Source organism: Cervus elaphus, chromosome 14, assembly GCF_910594005.1.
Source record: "Cervus elaphus chromosome 14, mCerEla1.1, whole genome shotgun sequence".
Taxonomy (NCBI): domain Eukaryota; kingdom Metazoa; phylum Chordata; class Mammalia; order Artiodactyla; family Cervidae; genus Cervus; species Cervus elaphus.
Window position 1 is genome coordinate 26,246,682 of NC_057828.1, and position 19,041 is coordinate 26,265,722.

The window sequence follows — 19,041 nt, forward strand, 5'->3', positions numbered from 1 at the left end:
CTGTATATAACCACTCTAAGAATTAATAGATATGACCACTTACATTCCATCTGATCTATTTGGAAATGATTTGACTGCAATAGGGTTTAATATATTTTTATAAACAGTTTTTTAGACAGATCACTTCCTCTTACTTACATATCGACTAGAGGACGGTTGCCAGAGTGTCATCACCGCATATAACAGAAAGAAATAATTTCACCTTTTATTGCATGCCATTCTGCTGTTTACCAGTCATTTCAACTCAGCATGGTCTTATTTTCCCATAAATATACTCAGCGGTTTCCACTGTCTCTATGTGGTGCTCTTGCTTAAAGTTCCCCCTCACATTATGAAAATCCCACTTCTGTAGATCATTTCGAGTCCTGCTTCTTACTGGAGCCTCCCGTAACTGAATCCTCTAAAATTACCTTATCGGCCTTTCTGATCACAGGACCACATTATGTAGCTCTTAGCTGTATGCTGCCTTGCATTGTTCACTGTTGTTTCCCCACATTTATGTCCTCCTGTTATATACCAGCACACTTGCTTCCTCAGAATCACTAGTGGTCACGTGCATAGTGGGTGTCCAAAGCACATTTTTTTCATTTAAAGAAGGCATTGGCTTACATTCAGATTTATTATGCCACACTTATTTTTTTTTAACATAAGCCAAAAGATTCTGGTTGAGAAATTTTTCTCTTGGCCACTTAGTATTAGCGTCAATGGCATGAAAGGGACAAGGCCAGGGAGGCGGCCTGTGAGCAGCACAGACTCAGAAGGCCCCGTTTTGAAGAAGCGCTTCACCCATCACACTTGGAGAAGGAAAGCAGTCTTAACTGAAGGCAGTCAGAAACGTTTAAGAGGTCTCTAAAGGGGAGGTATGGTAGCATATCTGACAATCAGTTTATTCAAAATTAGATTTTTTGTTTAAAATTAGGTTACTCGTGTGACAGTTCAGCCAAGACAGTGAAATGATCAAAGATGGATTCATATATTGCTACATTATCCCATGGGATAATTTTACAGACTTCTAGTAATCTCTTTGTAGTTTTATAGTTTTCCAGGATTTTTTCCCTCTTTCTATTATTTATTTCCAGGATTTTTCCCTCTAACTTTTAAAATTTCCAGTTAATTTCCTCTTAAATTTTAATCTCCAGTTAAACCTCCTCAGTAATCTCTAAAAGCAAAGTAAGGAATAATTACATGTTCAAAAATTAGGGATTTATTAGTTAAAACACTGTATATCTATGTAGTTGAAAAGAGGAAATATTCCCCTGGGTGGCATGGCACACGTTTTGGTCTCTTTACGTTGCCAGGGCTGTGAGAGTTTCCCAAGCAGGTGCAGAATGGACACCCACAGGCTTCAGAGTGGCCTTCCACTGTCAGGGCCCCAGGGTTCCTGTCTGTGATGACCCTTAGTGTGGAGCTAAGCGATACTTAGCGTGGGGCTGTCTCTGGTGCATGGCCCCCTCAAGCTACCTGTGTACCACCCCATCGCCAGCATACAGAGGCGTGAATAAAGCCCAGCTTTTTTGTTGCTTCCAAACAGCTGCTGCTGCAGGACAGTCAGCTAAAAACATGGTGAGGCACTTGCTATGCTCTGCCTTTTATTCCTTCAAGAGAGAGGTGGGAGAGAGAGCTTTTAGTATAAGATTCTGATAAGTTAAAAGTCCACCATGGAGTTTTCCAGAGTTACTTGCTGCTTGAATTCATTTCTTTGGCTTTCCACAACTACAGCTAGAATTTTTTAATGTGTGTCATTTTTTTTTCCCTCCTTAAAGAACAATGTGTATCCTGGAGGTAGCATGGCAAGAAGGAACACGTATGTCTGTGAAAGAACCACAGATCGATACACGGCGTTGCAGAACGGAAAAGACAGCAGGTAACTGTCACCACGCCCGGTGGGGCTGCCGTTGCCATTGCTTTGCGTTTGTGCTCTTGGTACAACTCCTGTAGCTGAACAGGTAAAGAGGAAAGGAAACAGAATCACTAGTTAGGTGGCAAGCAGCCATGCTTCCTAAGGCACCTCCTCATGTGTAGCAGAACAGAGCAATGGAAGAATATTTAGGGAAAATAGGAGGTAAATCTCTTAATCTATGATTGTCTAAATAAAATCTGATAGTAAATAATTCCCTATAGCAAAACCTATCACAGTGTCCTAATCTTATCTTCATTATTTGAATCTTGTTCTTTTTAAAAAAGTATTTATTTATTTATTTGACCATACTGGGTCCTAGTTGTGGCATGTAGGATCTTAGTTCCCTGACCAAGGATTGAACCTGAGATCCCAGCATTGGGAGTTTGGAATCTTAGCCACTGGATCACCAGGAAGTCCTGAATCTTTTTCTATTATACCTCTGCTGCTTCCTTCTTACCTTCTCCCTTCCCACCCACCCTGTCTAATCATCATTATATACAAGTACATAAGACTGTGTTTTCCTTCTTCTAAAGAAATGTGGCCATCTCAACTGATCATTGAGACCACACAGTTCTCAGAGTGTTTTATTTCAAATAATGATAAATCATGTTTTATTATTTAAAAAATTTGACTTCTTTTCATCCTGAGTTGTAAGGACTGCTCATCAGTAGATCACCAAATGATGGAGTTTATTGTAATAAATTCTGTTTAGTTCCATCCCTAGTCATTTTAGTAGACTTGGCAGACCATTCTTATACTTATTTCCTCTCAGTTAATAGGTACTTAAAGTAAATGTTACTATGAGTCATAGAAAGGTAAATGAATCTTCCTTGGACATAAGAGCCTTTAGGCTAGAGAGGTTATCGGGAATTGATTTCTGTTTTATTCTTTTCCCTTTACTAAATCCTAATCTGCAGCTCCTTTAATCTGTAGCAGTTTAACCTAAAACTGAGCTAAAAGCATTTTGATGATGTTTCAAGAGAGAGGATTTTTGCTACAGTTATGAATTCTTATTGATTAGTGGGCGATGAGCCACATTAATAAATCACACCAAACTGTGATTTTTTTTTTCTTTTTTGGAAAGTGTGAAGTGTCTCTGGTCATAATCGTTTTACCCATAAAAATAATGTTATAGATTTCAGATTCACATGTATAGAACAAGAGTGTGTGAAATCTTTTCCATGGAAGGTGGTGATAAATTCACCCTGTACACTGTTAACAATATTGTATTGTTGTTAGTCAGTAATAATACCACTGTTGTTGATTTCTTTTAAGTGTTTGTCATGAAAGATATTAGACTTTTTAAAATCTAATTTTTAAATTTTAGTAAACTACAGCTTTTCTTCTTTTTTATATCTCCATGATCTTCTCAACCGGCTTATGTTGAAAGCCTTACAGAGATGTCCGCGAGCAGCATGTCCTCTGCAGGCTCCGCCGTGGCCTCTGCTGTGCCCTCAGCACGACCCCGGCACCAGAAGTCCATGTCTGCTTCCGGCCATCCTATTAAAGTCACACTGCCAACCATTAAAGACAGCTCTGAAGCTTACAGGCCCGGGTAACATGCTGGTTGCATTTCGTTTGTCATTAAGAGTTTTTAAAAAATATAGCACTATATAAAAATACCTGATAGCCATCACATTTTAAGAGCTTTTTTGAAAGACTCAGTGTTTATGGCAGAGGTAAAGTTAAATTATAACATAAACTTACTACATCCTCCAGCTGTTACCAGAAATGTTGCTTATAATTTAAGTCATTTTCTAGAGGAATTTTCTTCAAGGATTTTGTTTTAAACCCATCCAAACCCATCCATGAAATAAAGGGTTGTTCCTAATTTATCATTTAAATAAATTGAGTTTTTATGGTTTAAAAACAAACAAACATTCCAACCCACAAGACTGGGGGTTGAGACCTGATTAATCTTCTTGGCTCTGGCCAGTCACTTATCCTTAAGAAGAACTTTTAATTTTCTTATCAGTGAAACAGATAATCTCAAAGATCCCTTTCAGTTATAAAGTTAAATTATTTTCTGGTATTTCTGCATGTTAAGAATTCTCAAATTCAGAAACATGTTTGATAGGTTTGTTAATCATATTGTTGGTATCTGGTAGCATTTACTGTCACTCAGGAGTGAATTGTAAATAGGAAATAAGCCTTCAATTCAAAGCCCTTTGATAAACAATAAAATTTGTGTTCCACATTGCTGACTGGTTTAAGAGAACAATGAGGGGACAAAAAATTGCATGCAGTGCCCCATGTTTGGCATTCCTGATACTGAATTCCAGTATCAGGAATATATGTATATGTGATATATATCTTTATATCCCTGTTTCAGTAATTTCTTTTTTTTTCCTTAATACATATATTTTATTGAAGTATAGTTGACTTAAAATGTTTCAGGTGCATGGCAAGATGATTCAGTTATACATATACACATATTTTTGAAATTATTTTCCATTATAGGTTATTACAAGATACTGCTATAGTTTCTTCTGCTATGCAATAAACCTTTGTTGCTTGTTGCATATCTATTTTTTAAATTCGAAATCTAACATTCTATTCATACTAAGTCAAACAAATTGAATCAAAATACAATAAATTTTTTAGTTAGGCAAAAATTCGATAGGCTTTTTAAATATATGTATTGCACATATTATTTTTATATAGGTATGCAAAAGCTTTTCTACCATGCTTGATGAAGGCTTGAGAAAGAACATCAAAAAAGAGATGGAGAAATTGTTTCAGCACTTTCTTAATCTTTAGTAACTAAATTTTTATAAAAGGCATTTAGTCTGAAATGATAGTGTCTTGGTAATTACAGTGAACACATGTAATCACACACAGAACATCATATCTGTCACCAGAACGAATAGAACAGGGCCGCATGAAAGTAGCCATGGCAACTTTCTACCAGTTTTTAGCATGAGCAAAACCGTTCTCCGTGGTTACCTGTGTAACGCATCTTCCCGTGTCTCAGCAGCACCACCCAGCGCGTGCCCGCTGCGTCGCCGTCTGCTCACAGTATCAGCGCCTCGACCCCCGACCGCACCCGCTTCCCCCGCGGCAGCTCCAGCCGCAGCACCTTCCACGGGGAGCAGCTCCGCGAGCGCCGCAGCGCCGCCTACAACGGGCCGCCCGCCTCCCCGTCCCACGAGCCGGGGGCCTTCACGCACGCCAGGAGGGGCACGTCCACTGGTATAATAAGCAAAATAACGTCCAAATTCGTCCGCAGGTCAGTACCAACGCACTGCCGTGTTTCATTTCCTCTAGGGATTAACGGATATTTGCTTTTTTTTTTTTCCTTCTCTACAGTAATTTTTTTTTTCCAAAATGGGTTTATGACATTTCATTAAGACATGCTCTTTTTACAGAAGCTTGAAGAAAAAGATCGAGGAGGACATAAAGTATTTTTCCTTAAAAAAAAAAAAAGAACAAAATGAGAATTTTTAAATTCTGTAAAATAGAGCGGGAGGAACATAACTTGACATAAAAAACTGTATGTTCTAACAAAAAATATTCCCTACTTAAAAGCCTCTGTTTAGAAAAGAGAATTAAATGTGACATTTGTCCATCAACTGGTACTGAAGAATACTTTTAAATCGCTCACTAATGACACATATACACACATGTAGTCCACCTTTTATTCTGACTTTTGGAAAGCCTATTATGTGCTGGAGTCACAGATGTTGCTTATGTAATTTAGCATCATAAAATCTTAACATCAAAACACAGTAAACACAAAAGGAATACAAGTATAGTAATCTAATTCAGTAATATTGTGAAATTGTACTCCTTTCTAAAAAGTAACATAAGTATATAATACCCGTTGATTATACAAGTGCCGAACGTAGTGCAGGTTGATGTAAGTTTGGTCCACTATCAGGTCCTGCTAAAGGCCCACGAAAGTCCTGCATGTACAAAGCTTTGTGCTCAGTGCTGAACAAGTTTCAAAGCTGAAGAGACGGCATCTGTGGCCTCAAGATTCAGCCCCAAAAGGAGCAGACTGTCTACCACTGGCCACAGTACAGAATGAACCGTGAATGGCAAGAGGCGTGTGGGCAAGGCCCTGAGGGCTCCCACTAGGGAAGAAGTTAAGTCTCCATACCGGGTAGTTATTTGAGCAAATAAGAAATTATGGGTAAGAAAGTATTATACTTATTATTAAAAAATATTGTTTAAATACTTAATTTGCAATGTTATTAGTGTTCCTAGGGTTTCGGAGAGTGGGTGTAGAAAAGAGAAGCAGTGTCTGTAGCCTCTTCCCTTTTTGTGGAGCTGTATATAGACTCTGTTCATGGATTGGTTTGCCCAAGGTCACGCAGCTAAATTTATAACTTTAAATACCCTCATGCAAAGTCAATTTCTAACCATACCAGACAGTGATTTGATACCATTTGAGCAGTTACCACGTCACAGTGATAAAGACCTGAAAGCTCCCGCACTGTCACCATGGCTGTGGAAAGTAGTGCTAGGTGACCCTCTGCTGGGCACCAGTTAGATTATCAGTAGTTGGCATTTGACTGGCAATTTAAATCCATTTTTAAAAGCCAGTACTTTCTTATGGTTAAGCCAGAATTGATTTTAAGGTGAAGGAAAATAGATTTTGAGTTTAATGCTTGATTACTAATTGTACATTAAGCATCGTGCAAAATATTTCTATTTGCAATAAAATTTAGATCATAGAAAGAACATACGAAGGAGCACCGGACAAGAAGTCAGGACCAGATGTCAGAGCAAGAACATGCCTTAGAGATCATCATTGGGAGGTTAGGATGGAAGATCGCCATGTAGGCGTTCAACAAAGGTGAACACCTCCCATGTGCCAGGCTCTCTTTCAGGTGCTCTTGATATAGCCCCTCCCTTCCTGCCAGTTCCTGATTGTCTTGTGACCCCCCTAACACTGCTGAAACCTTTTCCTCACTTGGCCTTCAAGGGCTCCCTGTCCCTTCTCAGGCTCCTTTGCTGGTTCTTGTGGGTCCCCCTGCCCTTCCCTGACCTCTAAATACCAGCCTGCCTCAGGGCATGATTTTTGGACACATTGTCTTATCTGGTTCTCCTTGGTGATCTCACTCAGGCCCATGCCATTAAATTCCATCATATGTTAACAGTCTCAGTTTATATTTTTAACCCAGACTGCTCTTCTGAAAGACAGACTTGTATCCAATTGTCTACTCGGCCTCTCCACCTGGTTGTGAAATAGACTCTCCAACAGAACCTGTCCGGATCTCAGCCCTTGCTTCTCTTCCCCAAACCTGTCCCTCCCTCAGCCTGTGCCGTTTCAGGTCATGGTGACACCGTCCTTCGGTTGCTGCGGACCCTGAGCCTGGATTATCCTTGCCACCTCCTCCTTTCTTCGTACCACACGTCATTCCGTGAGCAGTTGTGTTGGCGCTGCCTTCACAGCATTTCCAGGATTTAGTGGCTTCCAACCCTCCTACCACTGCCCTCACGGTCTCAATCACTGTACATCTTCCACCTCCTCACAGGTGCCCTAGCTTCTGCCCTTGTTCTGTTCTGTCCCCAGCAATGTGAGTCCTTGATTTAAAATCCTCAGCTTGCTTTTTGTCTCATTCAGAACACAGTTCAGAGCCCTCCCAGTGGCCTCCGTAGTCTGGCCACCCTTTCCTGCTCTGACTCCATCTTCTCCACTCCTCCCCTTCCCCCACCAGCCTTTCAGGGCACCTGACCATCCTCGAACACCCCAGGCGTACCCGTTCAGGATTTCGTACTCCCCTGACACCTGCGTGGCTGGCTCTACACCTCATTCGGGTCTTTGCTGGACTGGCACTTCCTCAGGGAGGTCTTCCTCAACTCCCTGTTGAACCTCACCACCTCTTCCTCCACACCCCCTCTTCCTGCTTTATTTTTCACCACAGCACTTGACACTACCTGAAATAGTGGATTTCCTTGACTGACTTGTTCGTCTTGTATCTCTCCCAAGGAGAAGATGCTCTCTGTGAGAACAGGGGCTTGTGGTTGGCTTGCTCTGTTCTATGCTGAATCTCCTGCTGAACAGTGAATGCTTCCTCTGACGTGCAGTGTGGCATTCAGTAAATTTTTATCCCATGAGTAGATGAATAATGTGGAGGACAGTTTAAAAAGTAAAGAAAGTTATTAAGCATTCTGATAAGTGCGCTGAAGGAAACAGGTCCTGAGAGGACAAGGTTGAGGGAATAAAAGTTTCAGACCCAGCCTCTGGGGGTGCTAGTATGAAAGTTTCTCGAGTTCCACCATGCCCTTATTCCCCTTTGAACAATGTCATTTAGTAGAGGGCTTGAGGGGGCAGAAAGAAAGATCTGAGGGAGGAGGTTGTTTGCTGTTGTTTGTCAGAAACTAGAGGGTTTTTGTTTTTGTTTTTTCTGCTGTGCTGGGTCCTTGTTACTTTGTGCAGGCTTTCTCTAGTTGGGGCTAGTGGGGACGACGATTCTTTGCTGTGTGCAGGCTTCTCATTGCAGTGGCTTCTCTTGTTGCAGAGCACAAGCTCTAGGGCACCTCAGCTTCAGTAGTTACAGCAAGTGGGCTCAGCAGTTGTGGCTCATGGGCTGTAGAGTTGCAGCTTGTTACTTGTGGTACACCAGCTTAGTTGCTCCAAGGCATGTGAAATTTTCCCAGACCAGGGACTGAGCCCATGTCCCTTGCATTGGCAAGTGGATTCTTATCCACTTAACCTCTAGGGAAGTCCAATAGGGTTTTTTAATGTCTTGATTTTTAGCATATTTTAATTAATTCTGGATTTGGTTAGAGAAGAGAAGAAATTCAGTTCTGTTCGGAGGTCACTTGTCACGCTGTGAACAGCTTTGGCTTTACAAATGTGTTTGTGTTCACAGCAGTGCCATAAGGGTAGCATTTTGTGGCTCGAGGCGGGGCCGTCTGATTCTGCTTCAGGAAGACAGGAATGCAGGAAGACAGGCAAGCCTGAGTTTCCATCCCAGGGATGAACCCACTGAACTCTCTAGCAACAGGCAGATTGGACATGCAGCTGATCTTTATGCATTTGCAGCCTGTTGAGCTTTAGGGTGTTGGAGACTTGGCGATAAAGTAGAGAACTTTTTCAGTGCCTTATTTAATATTCTCAACTCAACTGTCAAGTTATCATCCTTCCCACTTGTCTTCTTAAGCTTGTCCTGGGCTCAAGCCCAGCCTTTCTCTGTGTTCCCTTTGGCTTCCTCACCTCACTCTACCTAAAGCTGGAAGATATGGAGCGACACGCTGATGCCTCCGCGGGATCCACACCACACCCCATGCGCTGGGGGCAGGGCTGGCTCAAACCCAACTTGCAGGCCAAGACACCTCACAGGTTCAGGAACCAACTCAGTCAATGTGCTACTGAAGGCTTTAAAAGATGGCGGGGGGTGGGGGGGAATAGGATTTTATAGGGAAAAAGTAAAGGAATTTGGATTATTAAGCTTTAAGAAAAGAAGGATACAGAATAGTTCAGAGTTAATCATTCATGTATTTGAAAACCATTATCACAAAGAAGCCAGCTAGTAGTTCTCCTTGGCCAGTAAGAAGCTGGACGCCAGAATGACCACATGAAAGAGTTGTTTTCTGGGCTTAAGAAAGAACTTTCTAATTAGTAAAGTGATTTACACTAGAATAATCCATCAGGGGAGGATGTAGACATTCTATTTCCAAAGTCTTAAATAGTGTTTAGAATGATGTGTTTTGGAGGAGTTCTGTATACCACCTGTATAGACTGGAGATTATATCAAACCTCATAGTTCTTATATAGGGAATAACCTGATTAGTTCAGCTGATTATATATAAGATATGTGGCTTTTTTAAACTTTTCAATATTGGAGAACCGTGCCGCACGCACCACATGTGCTGTTACAGCCAGCTGCACTTCCCTGTCCCCAGGTGCCTCCCTCCGCGGCTGCTTGGAGCTGACTTATGCACTGTTTGAAACCGTTGCCAAATAGCAGAAATTCTTTCAGCCAATGTCTTCGTGGCATCCAGGCAGGCACGAACAGGATATGGGGAACGATGTGACAAATCAGTTGCAAATAGTTACCACAAGGGAAGTAGGGCCTAAGGTGTGTTTCATTCCTAATGCTTACAGGTGGGCAGCAGTCTGCCAGCCGTAGAAAAGTCCAGTGCAACGTAGGTCCCTTCCTGTTAGAGGAATTTTATCTTAGCGGCAGGAATCAGCGGCATTATTATCTTTCTTGCCCAGTCAAAAGACTGCCCCTCAGTATCTATCAGTATATCTACATGTAACTCAAAATGCACGCTTCATTTGAGCCTCCTGAAAAATGTGTATTTCAGTGTGCTGTAGTAAAAAAGGGTTTGTGTAAATGGCTTTGAACTTTTACTATACTTCCCAAGGAAGATGCCACTTACTAAAAATATAAATTTAAGAAAACCTATTTGGATGTGAGAATCTATCTTATTTTCCTTTTTAATTCAGATAGGTAAATGGTTTTTACCTAATACGTCTGTCACGAAATTCCTACAGTTAAAAACCCTGAGAAGTATATAAGGCATTCACATTTTAACTGGTTGAAGTTTTAGAGCTTGTTGTACTGATATACAGCATTGTTATTAATTTGAGGGATGAGGAAAGTGGTACTGATTTTACTCCTGTTGCATTCATTTTACATAAATAATGTTTCTGGAATGATTAAAACATTAAGAAAATGTTAACTTAAGGATTCAAGTTGTTGATTTTTCCCAGCTGTTTAGTACTGTTTTGCTACCACAAGTCATCTCAGTATATTTCAGCTGGTTTATAACTTGATACTCTTATGTAGATACTTAATTACCTTTGAATATGACAAATAGTTAAAATTTTGGTAGACTTTAAAATTATTAATTACATTCAACAAAAGAACAGTTAGTGGAGTTTTCCTGGTTTTATTTCACAGGTGGATATCCAGGTAAGATCAGTGTTTCTTTTTAAGATTGAATTCATGTTTTTAGACTCACCTGCTTGGATAGGCTGTTTGGTGTGCTGTAATATTTTATCATGTGCATGAATCATTAGCATAATTTCTGAAATACGTTACTTGCGTATTTAAAAACTAGTATTTATTTTCAGAAATACTTACATGTTGAGCTTTATTTCTCACTGCAGGATTAATTTATATTTTTCTAAATTGAGCGACTACTCCAGTTATGGTTAATAACCATTATGAAGTTAAATCTTGCTGCTATAATTATTAAATAGTTTTAACTTTAGATTGAACTAAAAGTGAAAAGATAAATTATGACTTTAAAGTCATGGCTGGAAATTGGAAGATCACGTAAAAATCCTAAGCCATCACTTAGCATGTCCTCTCTGACAATACCCAGTAGACGCTCAATAAATGATAGTCAAGTGTGGTTATGATGAGAAACATAAATGATATTAGACTGACTAGTAATAGAGATCTGTCATGCTAGAAATTTGCTCAACAAGTTAATTTTAAAATCATTTTAGATACAGGTTTTCTTGGTAATTTTTTTCACTTTTATCATTAAATCTCAACCTTCACTTTGTTTTGAGGGATCCAAGTGAAGGCGAAGCCAGTGGCAGAGCCGACACCTCAAGGTGAGGAGCCACTATTAATACTTCGCTGCTAGGTCCCCGTGTGTGAAGACGCTCTTTTGAAATACTTAACAGCACTTAATAAACATGGAGAGAACTGATAACTAGACAGAATGTGCGTTTATAGTTTTATATTGGCATGGGTTTTCCTAATGTTGCCCAGTATTTATTATTAGCTTTGTTTGTGTTTTCTAAACATTATTTTGAATTGTATGCCTTAGAGCCTTTCTGTCCTATTAAAAAACATGTCTTAAACATGCAGAAGAATTAATAGATTAAAATATACTGATCCTTTTCTCACAAAAATGATGTAAATAAAATTAGTCAAATAACCCAGAACATGGAGGTAACCAAATACATAGGAAGCTGTGATATTAGAAAATATATTTTAGGGGACTATTCATTGGTGGACCACATTTCAAAACTCTCACCCTGCCATATTTTATTTGACACTTAATACTGCTTGTGTATTCATTTTGGTGATGGATTGCAAACTTGAGCACAGTCAGAATAGGGTGGAGGGCTGGATGAACCAGGTGGCTGGGCCCTACCCCTAGGGTTTGTGATTGGCAGGGAGGGGCATTGATGCCACTGGTGTGGACCACATTAGTGACATGTTAGTGCTTGTGTTGTATTTATAAATGGGAAATTTAAGAAATGAAGACGTTTAATTATTTTGAACGTACACCAGCATTAAGGGGTACAGCATAAACCTTAGAACCTTGACAAGCAGTTCCTCAGTAGAACAGAGGCCTGGGATTCAGGGATTATATTTGACCAGCTAAGCACGCCTCAATTTAATTTCTCCTTTTAAAATTACTTGTAAAATAGACACCATGAGCTTTGGAAACCCTGGTGGTTCAGTAGTTAAGACTGCACTTTCAGTGCACATGTCGCAGATTCAGTCCCTGGTTGGGGAACTGAGATCCCACCTGCCATGCGGCCAAAATAAAAAACCACCGTCAGCTTTGGAAAAGCTTTATTGAGTGTCCCTGTGTAGTTTCTTTCACAAACTCTGCTGTGTATGAGTTTAATCATAATAGTTGAAATGTTTCTTTTTTGGGGTTAGGTACCCAAGTCACCATAGTAGGAAGCCAGAGGGAGGCAGAACAATTTTCAGCCTCCGTCTGCCTGTTAAATAAACACGCACGACTCTTGCTGTTAGCCCCTCCCTCGCTGAGTCACTTAGTCTTGAGCCCCCTTCTTGCAACTCATCCTATCTTTCTACTCAGTTTTCCTCTGAGACATTTAACAGCATGTAAGGTCACAAGTGGCTGCCGATACTGCAGTTAATCTGCATGCATTTATCTTTTTAATGTGACTACATGTCTCTCTCTCTCTTTTTTTTTTTTTTTGCTTTTGAACAAACTTATCAGATACCTACTATCAGTAAGGTACCAGCTGGTCATTTAATCCTCATGACAGCCAAGTGAAAAGTAGACATTTTACAGATGAAGAAGCAGTAACGAGCACCGGTGGGACCGAACCTGTTACAGTGAGGTTTTGTCCTATTCATGGTGGTGAATAGTGCTGGCTTCGAGCCAGACCTCATGGGTGTGAGCTATGCTGTGCCACTTACCTCGCTGTATACCTTTAAGAAAGTTACTTTAACCCTTTGCACCCATGCTTCCTCACTCTGACTGCCTCCTAGGGTTGTTGTAAGGGGTAGATGAGTAATTAATACATGTTAGGCACCTAGAACAAGCCCTGGTACCTAGGCTTCCCTTGTGGCTCAGCTGGTAAAGAATCCACTTGCAATGCAGAAGACTTTGGTTCAGTCCCTGGGTGGGGAAGATCCCCTGGAGAAGGGGAAGGCTACCCACTCCAGTATTCTGGCCTGGAGAATTCCATGGACTGTATAGTCCATGGGGTCGCAAAGAGTTGGACATGACTGAGCGACTTTCACTTCACTTCACAGTAAGTACTCCTAAGTCAGTGTTAGCTGTTACTTTTGATGTCAGTATGTCCAGGCACTTTGTACAGTTAATGTTACAACAGTGGTGATGCCTTTGAGATACAGGTAGAAAAGTACCTTGTACGTGCCTGTTGTCTTAAGGTCACCAGGTTTCCTTGATGGAATGGAAAGAAAACTAGACTTGGAGTAAAACATCTGATTTCTAGTCTTCGCTTTTCACTGTGGAGAAGTGATTTAAGTTTCCCAGTTGTCAGTTCTGTTTTTAAAATTTGTGTTCAATCACATGGTCTCCTGGGTACCTCCCCACCCTAGCACACTGACCCCATGGCCCATGTTCTGCATATGGTCCTGGTGAATGACTCTGGTTGGATCTGCACACACACCCAGAGACCTGTGATGTCATAGCTTAGATTTAGTGAACAAATAAGAGAGATTAATAGAGAAGACACTGAGATAAGTGCTCTCCATAGTTGCTTGATAGTCTTTGGAAATTTGTCTTCTACACTTACTCTTTTCCCAATTTTTTCAAGTTTGCATAGTTGGCAGAGGTTTGTCTGTTGAAATATCTAAGAATGAGGAGGAAAACAGATATGTAAATGAATACATAAAAATGTATAAATATAAACATATACATGAATATACATTATATGATAATATTGATGTAAAATGTACATACAGGCATAAAATATTTATATAGTAGAATATAAATTCCTTTCAAATTGTATCCTTTTTTTTTCTTTAAATCACACGCAAGTTAGTTAGATTAAGAAGTTAAAATTGTAACACCTGTTTGGATAACTACTCAACAAATTTAATTACAGCATCTTCTGAATCATAAATAATTATTAATTTTACCATTCTTTGATTATTTGAAGTAGGTTTTCTGATACTATATTATTTATGGGGAGACCTCCTATAAGGAAAATCCAGTAACGTTGACTCATTTAACAGGTTGTGCGTTAATCTCCTGCTATTTGCTTAGCACAGTTCTAGATGTATGAGATACATTAGTCAACAAAACCAACAAAACTCCTCGCCCTATTGGAATTTACAATCTAGTGATGAAGACAGACGATAAATATAATAAGTGAACTAAATAGTATATAAGAATGTGATAAGTACTGTCGAGGAAAAATAGAGCAAGGTAAGGAATTGGCCCTGCCAGAGTAGGCAGAGTTACTAGAGACCACAGGGAGAAGGTGGGCAGCCATCTGAGGAAAAGGCATTTACGGCAGAGGGAACAGCCTATGTAAAAGCCTTAAGGCAAAAACGCATCCCGTGTGTTCAGAGAACAGTATGGAAACCAGTGTCTTGATGGGTGTGAGCAAGGAGGAAAATAATAGATGGAGGGTTAGGGGTGGGAGTTGGAGTATAATAGGTCACTTGGAGCCCTGTAGACTATTTGAAGGATATGTTTAGCAGAACATTGAAATCTGATGTCTGCACTCCTGCATGTTACCCCACTGCAGAACCACATTCTTTCTCCACATCATCAGGTACAAATAATCCCACAGTAGCCATTACTGTTCTTCTGGTCCCCAGACCTCCTGTGCAAAAAAAAAAAAGTAGAAAAAAAAGAAAATTTTTCTTTATATTTCAAAAATGTGTGTTTATAAGCAACTTGCTTGTGGTCTCCATTTTGTATAAATGTATAGAAAATGGAGAATCTGCATTTTCAAACAAATATGGAGGAAAAATATCAAGTTGTTTGCTTTCGGATGCAAACATTTCCCACAAACAAATATATTTAAGAAAATAAGCTGTTTTAAATGGAAGGTATTAATAAGAGTCAAAACAGATGGCATCCTGGAATCTCCTTTTTGTAACAGCAAGATGATACAAATCTTTGTATCTACTTGAAGGTAGTCTACAAACAGTCATTTTATTAGCCCCTGGATTGTGACTGCTTATATTTTTTGTGTGTTTTGATGTCTTTGCTGACAGGAGTTTTTGTCTTCATTTTCCCCCCTCCCCCCTCTGTCCTCTTATTCCAGAAGTACAACAGGGGAACCAAAAGAAAGAGAAAAGGAGGAGGGTAAAGATTCCAAGCCACGTTCTCTGCGGTTCACGTGGAGCATGAAGACCACTAGTTCAATGGACCCCAATGACATGATGAGAGAAATCCGCAAAGTGTTAGATGCAAATAACTGTGATTATGAACAGAAAGAGAGGTTTTTGCTTTTCTGCGTCCATGGTGATGCCAGGCAGGATAGCCTTGTGCAGTGGGAAATGGAAGTCTGCAAGTTGCCACGACTGTCCCTCAATGGGGTCCGCTTCAAACGAATATCCGGGACGTCCATCGCCTTTAAAAACATTGCATCTAAAGTAGCAAATGAGCTGAAGCTGTAAAGACACTTGAATTTACAGGATCAGGGAAGATACACCCGTATATGAGGTACAGTTTTTGAATGTACTGGTGATGCCTAATGTGATTGGCCTGTGAATCTCCCCATGTAGAATTTGCCCTTATTGCAATAAGGTTATACATAGTTATGAACTATAAAATTAAAGTCAGTATGAACTATAATAAATATCTGTAGCTAAAAAAGTAGGTTCACATGTACAGGTAAGTATATTGTGTATTTCTGTTCATCTTCTGTTTATAGAGTTGTATAATAAAACAGATGATTGCTTAAAAACTTGTATAGTTGTCTAGATTTCTGCACGTAAATGTACGTTTGATGCTTTGAGTTGAAAATGTTCTTTCTGTTATTTACATTCTGGTGGGTTTTTAAAATTCTTACCTCCATCATGCAATTTTGAAAATTGTGTCCAGAGTTAAAAAAAGTGCACAGAAAACTAGTCTTTACAATTGTAGCATGGACTTTTAAAAGTTATTTTTAAACCATATTTAAATTTGAACCAGAAGCTGATAAATAGATCAGCTTTGTTATACACAGAATTACTCCTGCTTATCTTTGCTCTTATCCTTGTTATCAGACAAGGTTTAGTTGAGAAGATACAAAATGTTTACAGTGTTGGCACTTAGAGGTTTTAAAATAAAGTACATGAAAATAATAATAGCTTTGCCTTGAGCTAACTAAGAAGTCCTGGGGAAGAAGTTAAATCTACATCAAATTTCTTTTGAACTTGAAAGTGTTTCCTGGCCCACTACTAATCGGAGTGGCAAAATTAAAGAGAGTCAATATTTTATCTGGCTATTATAATATAAGTGTCACTTAGGTTTGCTGCCTTCCAAATCCCATGACATTAATTGTGAAAGTATAATATAATAATGTTGGGACCGTTTCATAGCACAAACTCATCTTTACAGTGTTGAACAATGCATCAGTTAAGAAATAATGCCACCTCAGGAATTAATGGGCATTGGGAACGTTTGCCTCATGCTCCCCCCAAGCCTCTCCATCCACCCCTGACATAGTACTATCTGTCATTACATAAGAGACTTTGGAGCAAAACATGCTATTTATAATAGTATATTATTGATTTACGCTTATGTGGTTGTTCAGTTGGTTCCCATGTGACCTGTTTTGTTTTTAATATTTTGCCAGATTTCTTGTATTTATTCCACATCATTATACCTATAGTGTGCAGCTTTGTAATTGGGCATTTGCCTACTTTTCTTTCATAATTAGTGATATATGCGATGTAAAACCACTAGTAAAGGTACATTTTAATACTTGTTATTTTCTACTGAATTAGCCTTGGAGGTTGACTGTGCAATGTTATTTAATGTTGTAATTACTGTAATATCAGCATATGGGCCCCATCTGCACACTCCTGAGAAATAGAAAGTGTATTCCAATTTCATCAGTTTAAAGAGAAATAAAGCTGTGACAAAATACTGTAATTCTAGCCTGCATTAGAAAGCTCTAAGCGTAGGTGATGTGCCATTCCATGATGGCTTCCAGACTAGGGTGATCTGTACTGTACTGTGATGTAGCTTTCTTCTGTAACAGCTGTGTTCTAAAATGAAGTGTATTTTTGCCTTAGCAGAGGATGGTGTTTGGAAACAAAAAACAAAAAACAACTGTGTAGCCCCCTTTTAACCTAGTGTTCATTCAAAAAAAAAAATGATGCAAATCTTTATTCACTTTCACTGGTGCACACTGAAATTTTACTTGAACAGTTCTCGTAATAAAGCACTTGTCTTTTGCTCTTTGTCAGAATGTGAATTACCTGTTTTCCAGTGCAGAAGTCTTCTGTATGGGGAGTTTCTTTTGTGTGTGCTAAGTTTAGTTAACAGGGTAAAATCTATGTAGGTATTTGAGATGTCATTATGGCATGACAAGAAAAAAATTAATCTTTTTATTGGAATTCCTATCAATTAAAACATTTTTTGAAAAATAGACATGCTTTTTCCAAAGTAGAAGCTGAATGATTTTTTTCTTTTTACATTTTCTCACTCTGGTTATCTCTTCTGCGTTTGTAGCAAGGAATTTTACTTCAGTACTTTTTAATGAGCTAAAAATGAATATTAGTATTCACTTTAGGTTTTTCCATTTTATATGGCAACATAACTTTTTTTGAAGATTTAGAGAAGTTTTATAGTATGTTTGCATAAATAAATACCAGATTATGTTCACTGACTATGCAATATCAGGATTTCCTTCATTTCTGTTTAAGTATTATTTTATATAACATTGCTAATATTAAATTATTTTGTAGAGACAGTATTAATTTGATAAATAATAAGATGAAATATGCTCCAAAATCCTGACCCAATAATATAATCTAAGAAGGGATTTTATTTAAAACCCAAAATACTTTATTGTGAGGTGATTTTCACCAACAGTACCATTTCACAATGTGGGTAAAAAAAGGACATGTGATGGAGTGAAATGCCAATTTACTGTAAATAAGTGATTTAATGCATGTGTCTGTCCATCAAGATCTCTGCTTTCACTTTAAAAATATCTATTGAGGGACCTCCTGGAGGGACCTCCTGTGTCTTAAAATATATAAAGGAATTGTAAAAGAGGTTTTCCTACTTCTGCAAGATTTTGGTCCATTTGGGAAAACAAAATATAAATACACCCCGACCAAAAATACATACCCAAATAGAAAACAGTGAAAGTGCTCAAATAAGCACAAAAGAATAGATGCTGTAAGAATTCAGAGGAGGTGGGTTCTGTATCAGCATGAGAAAAGAAGGGCATTTGAGGGATTTGAGGATGGATAAAATTCAAGAAGGTGAATGGAAGGAACATGTGAGAAAAGGCTGGAAGTTAGTAAGACTGTAAGACACATTTTAGAAATGAACCACTTATTCTGTGATGTGACAGGGTTTACCTAGGTTGATGGATAGAAGATTATGTAAAGCATTGATTGGCAACCTCAGCTTGAACTTGACCTATGATTAGAGGGAAGAAATTTGGCCTTTTCAAGCCCAGGAGATACCTAATAAATTGATTGTAAATGAACAATTCATTAATTCGGCAATTTTTTCAAGTACCAATATACATCAGATTCTAGGTTCTGAGGAAACAGCAGTTTAAAAAAAAAAACAAAACTGTATTTAATAGAAATCTGTGGGATGATTGAAGGCTAGGTAGAGCCAGGAAGATCTTTTCAGAGGCTATTAGCTGCAAAGCGTGGATGAAATAGTCTAGATAGAGATGATTAGCATAGGATTGAAAGGAGGGTATATTTGAGAGACATTTCTAAAGCTGTATCAACAGGATAGCATGAGTAGGATGTGGCCCATATTCTACTGAGTGGAATGCAGGGAGAGCTTCC

At 39.0% G+C, this 19,041-nt stretch overlaps 1 protein-coding gene across 5 annotated transcripts in view; it reads left to right on the top strand.

Annotated features, from left to right (window-relative positions):
• The window catches only part of MARK1 (microtubule affinity regulating kinase 1), a 139,475-nt gene extending 122,012 nt beyond the window's left edge, over positions 1–17,463 (top strand). For 2 of the 5 annotated variants that reach the window (XM_043922803.1, XM_043922806.1), the window contains exons 14-17: positions 1,764–1,864; positions 3,291–3,455; positions 4,875–5,129; positions 15,336–17,463. In XM_043922803.1, the coding sequence (XP_043778738.1) occupies positions 1,764–1,864; positions 3,291–3,455; positions 4,875–5,129; positions 15,336–15,690 (876 nt within the window). In that variant the 3' untranslated portion in view covers positions 15,691–17,463. Of the gene's footprint in view, positions 1–1,763; positions 1,865–3,290; positions 3,456–4,874; positions 5,130–11,384; positions 11,430–15,335 lie in introns of all 5 variants that reach the window. The other 3 variants (XM_043922801.1, XM_043922802.1, XM_043922805.1) reach the window with 3 other exon arrangements.
• The last annotated feature ends 1,578 nt before the right edge of the window (positions 17,464–19,041 follow it).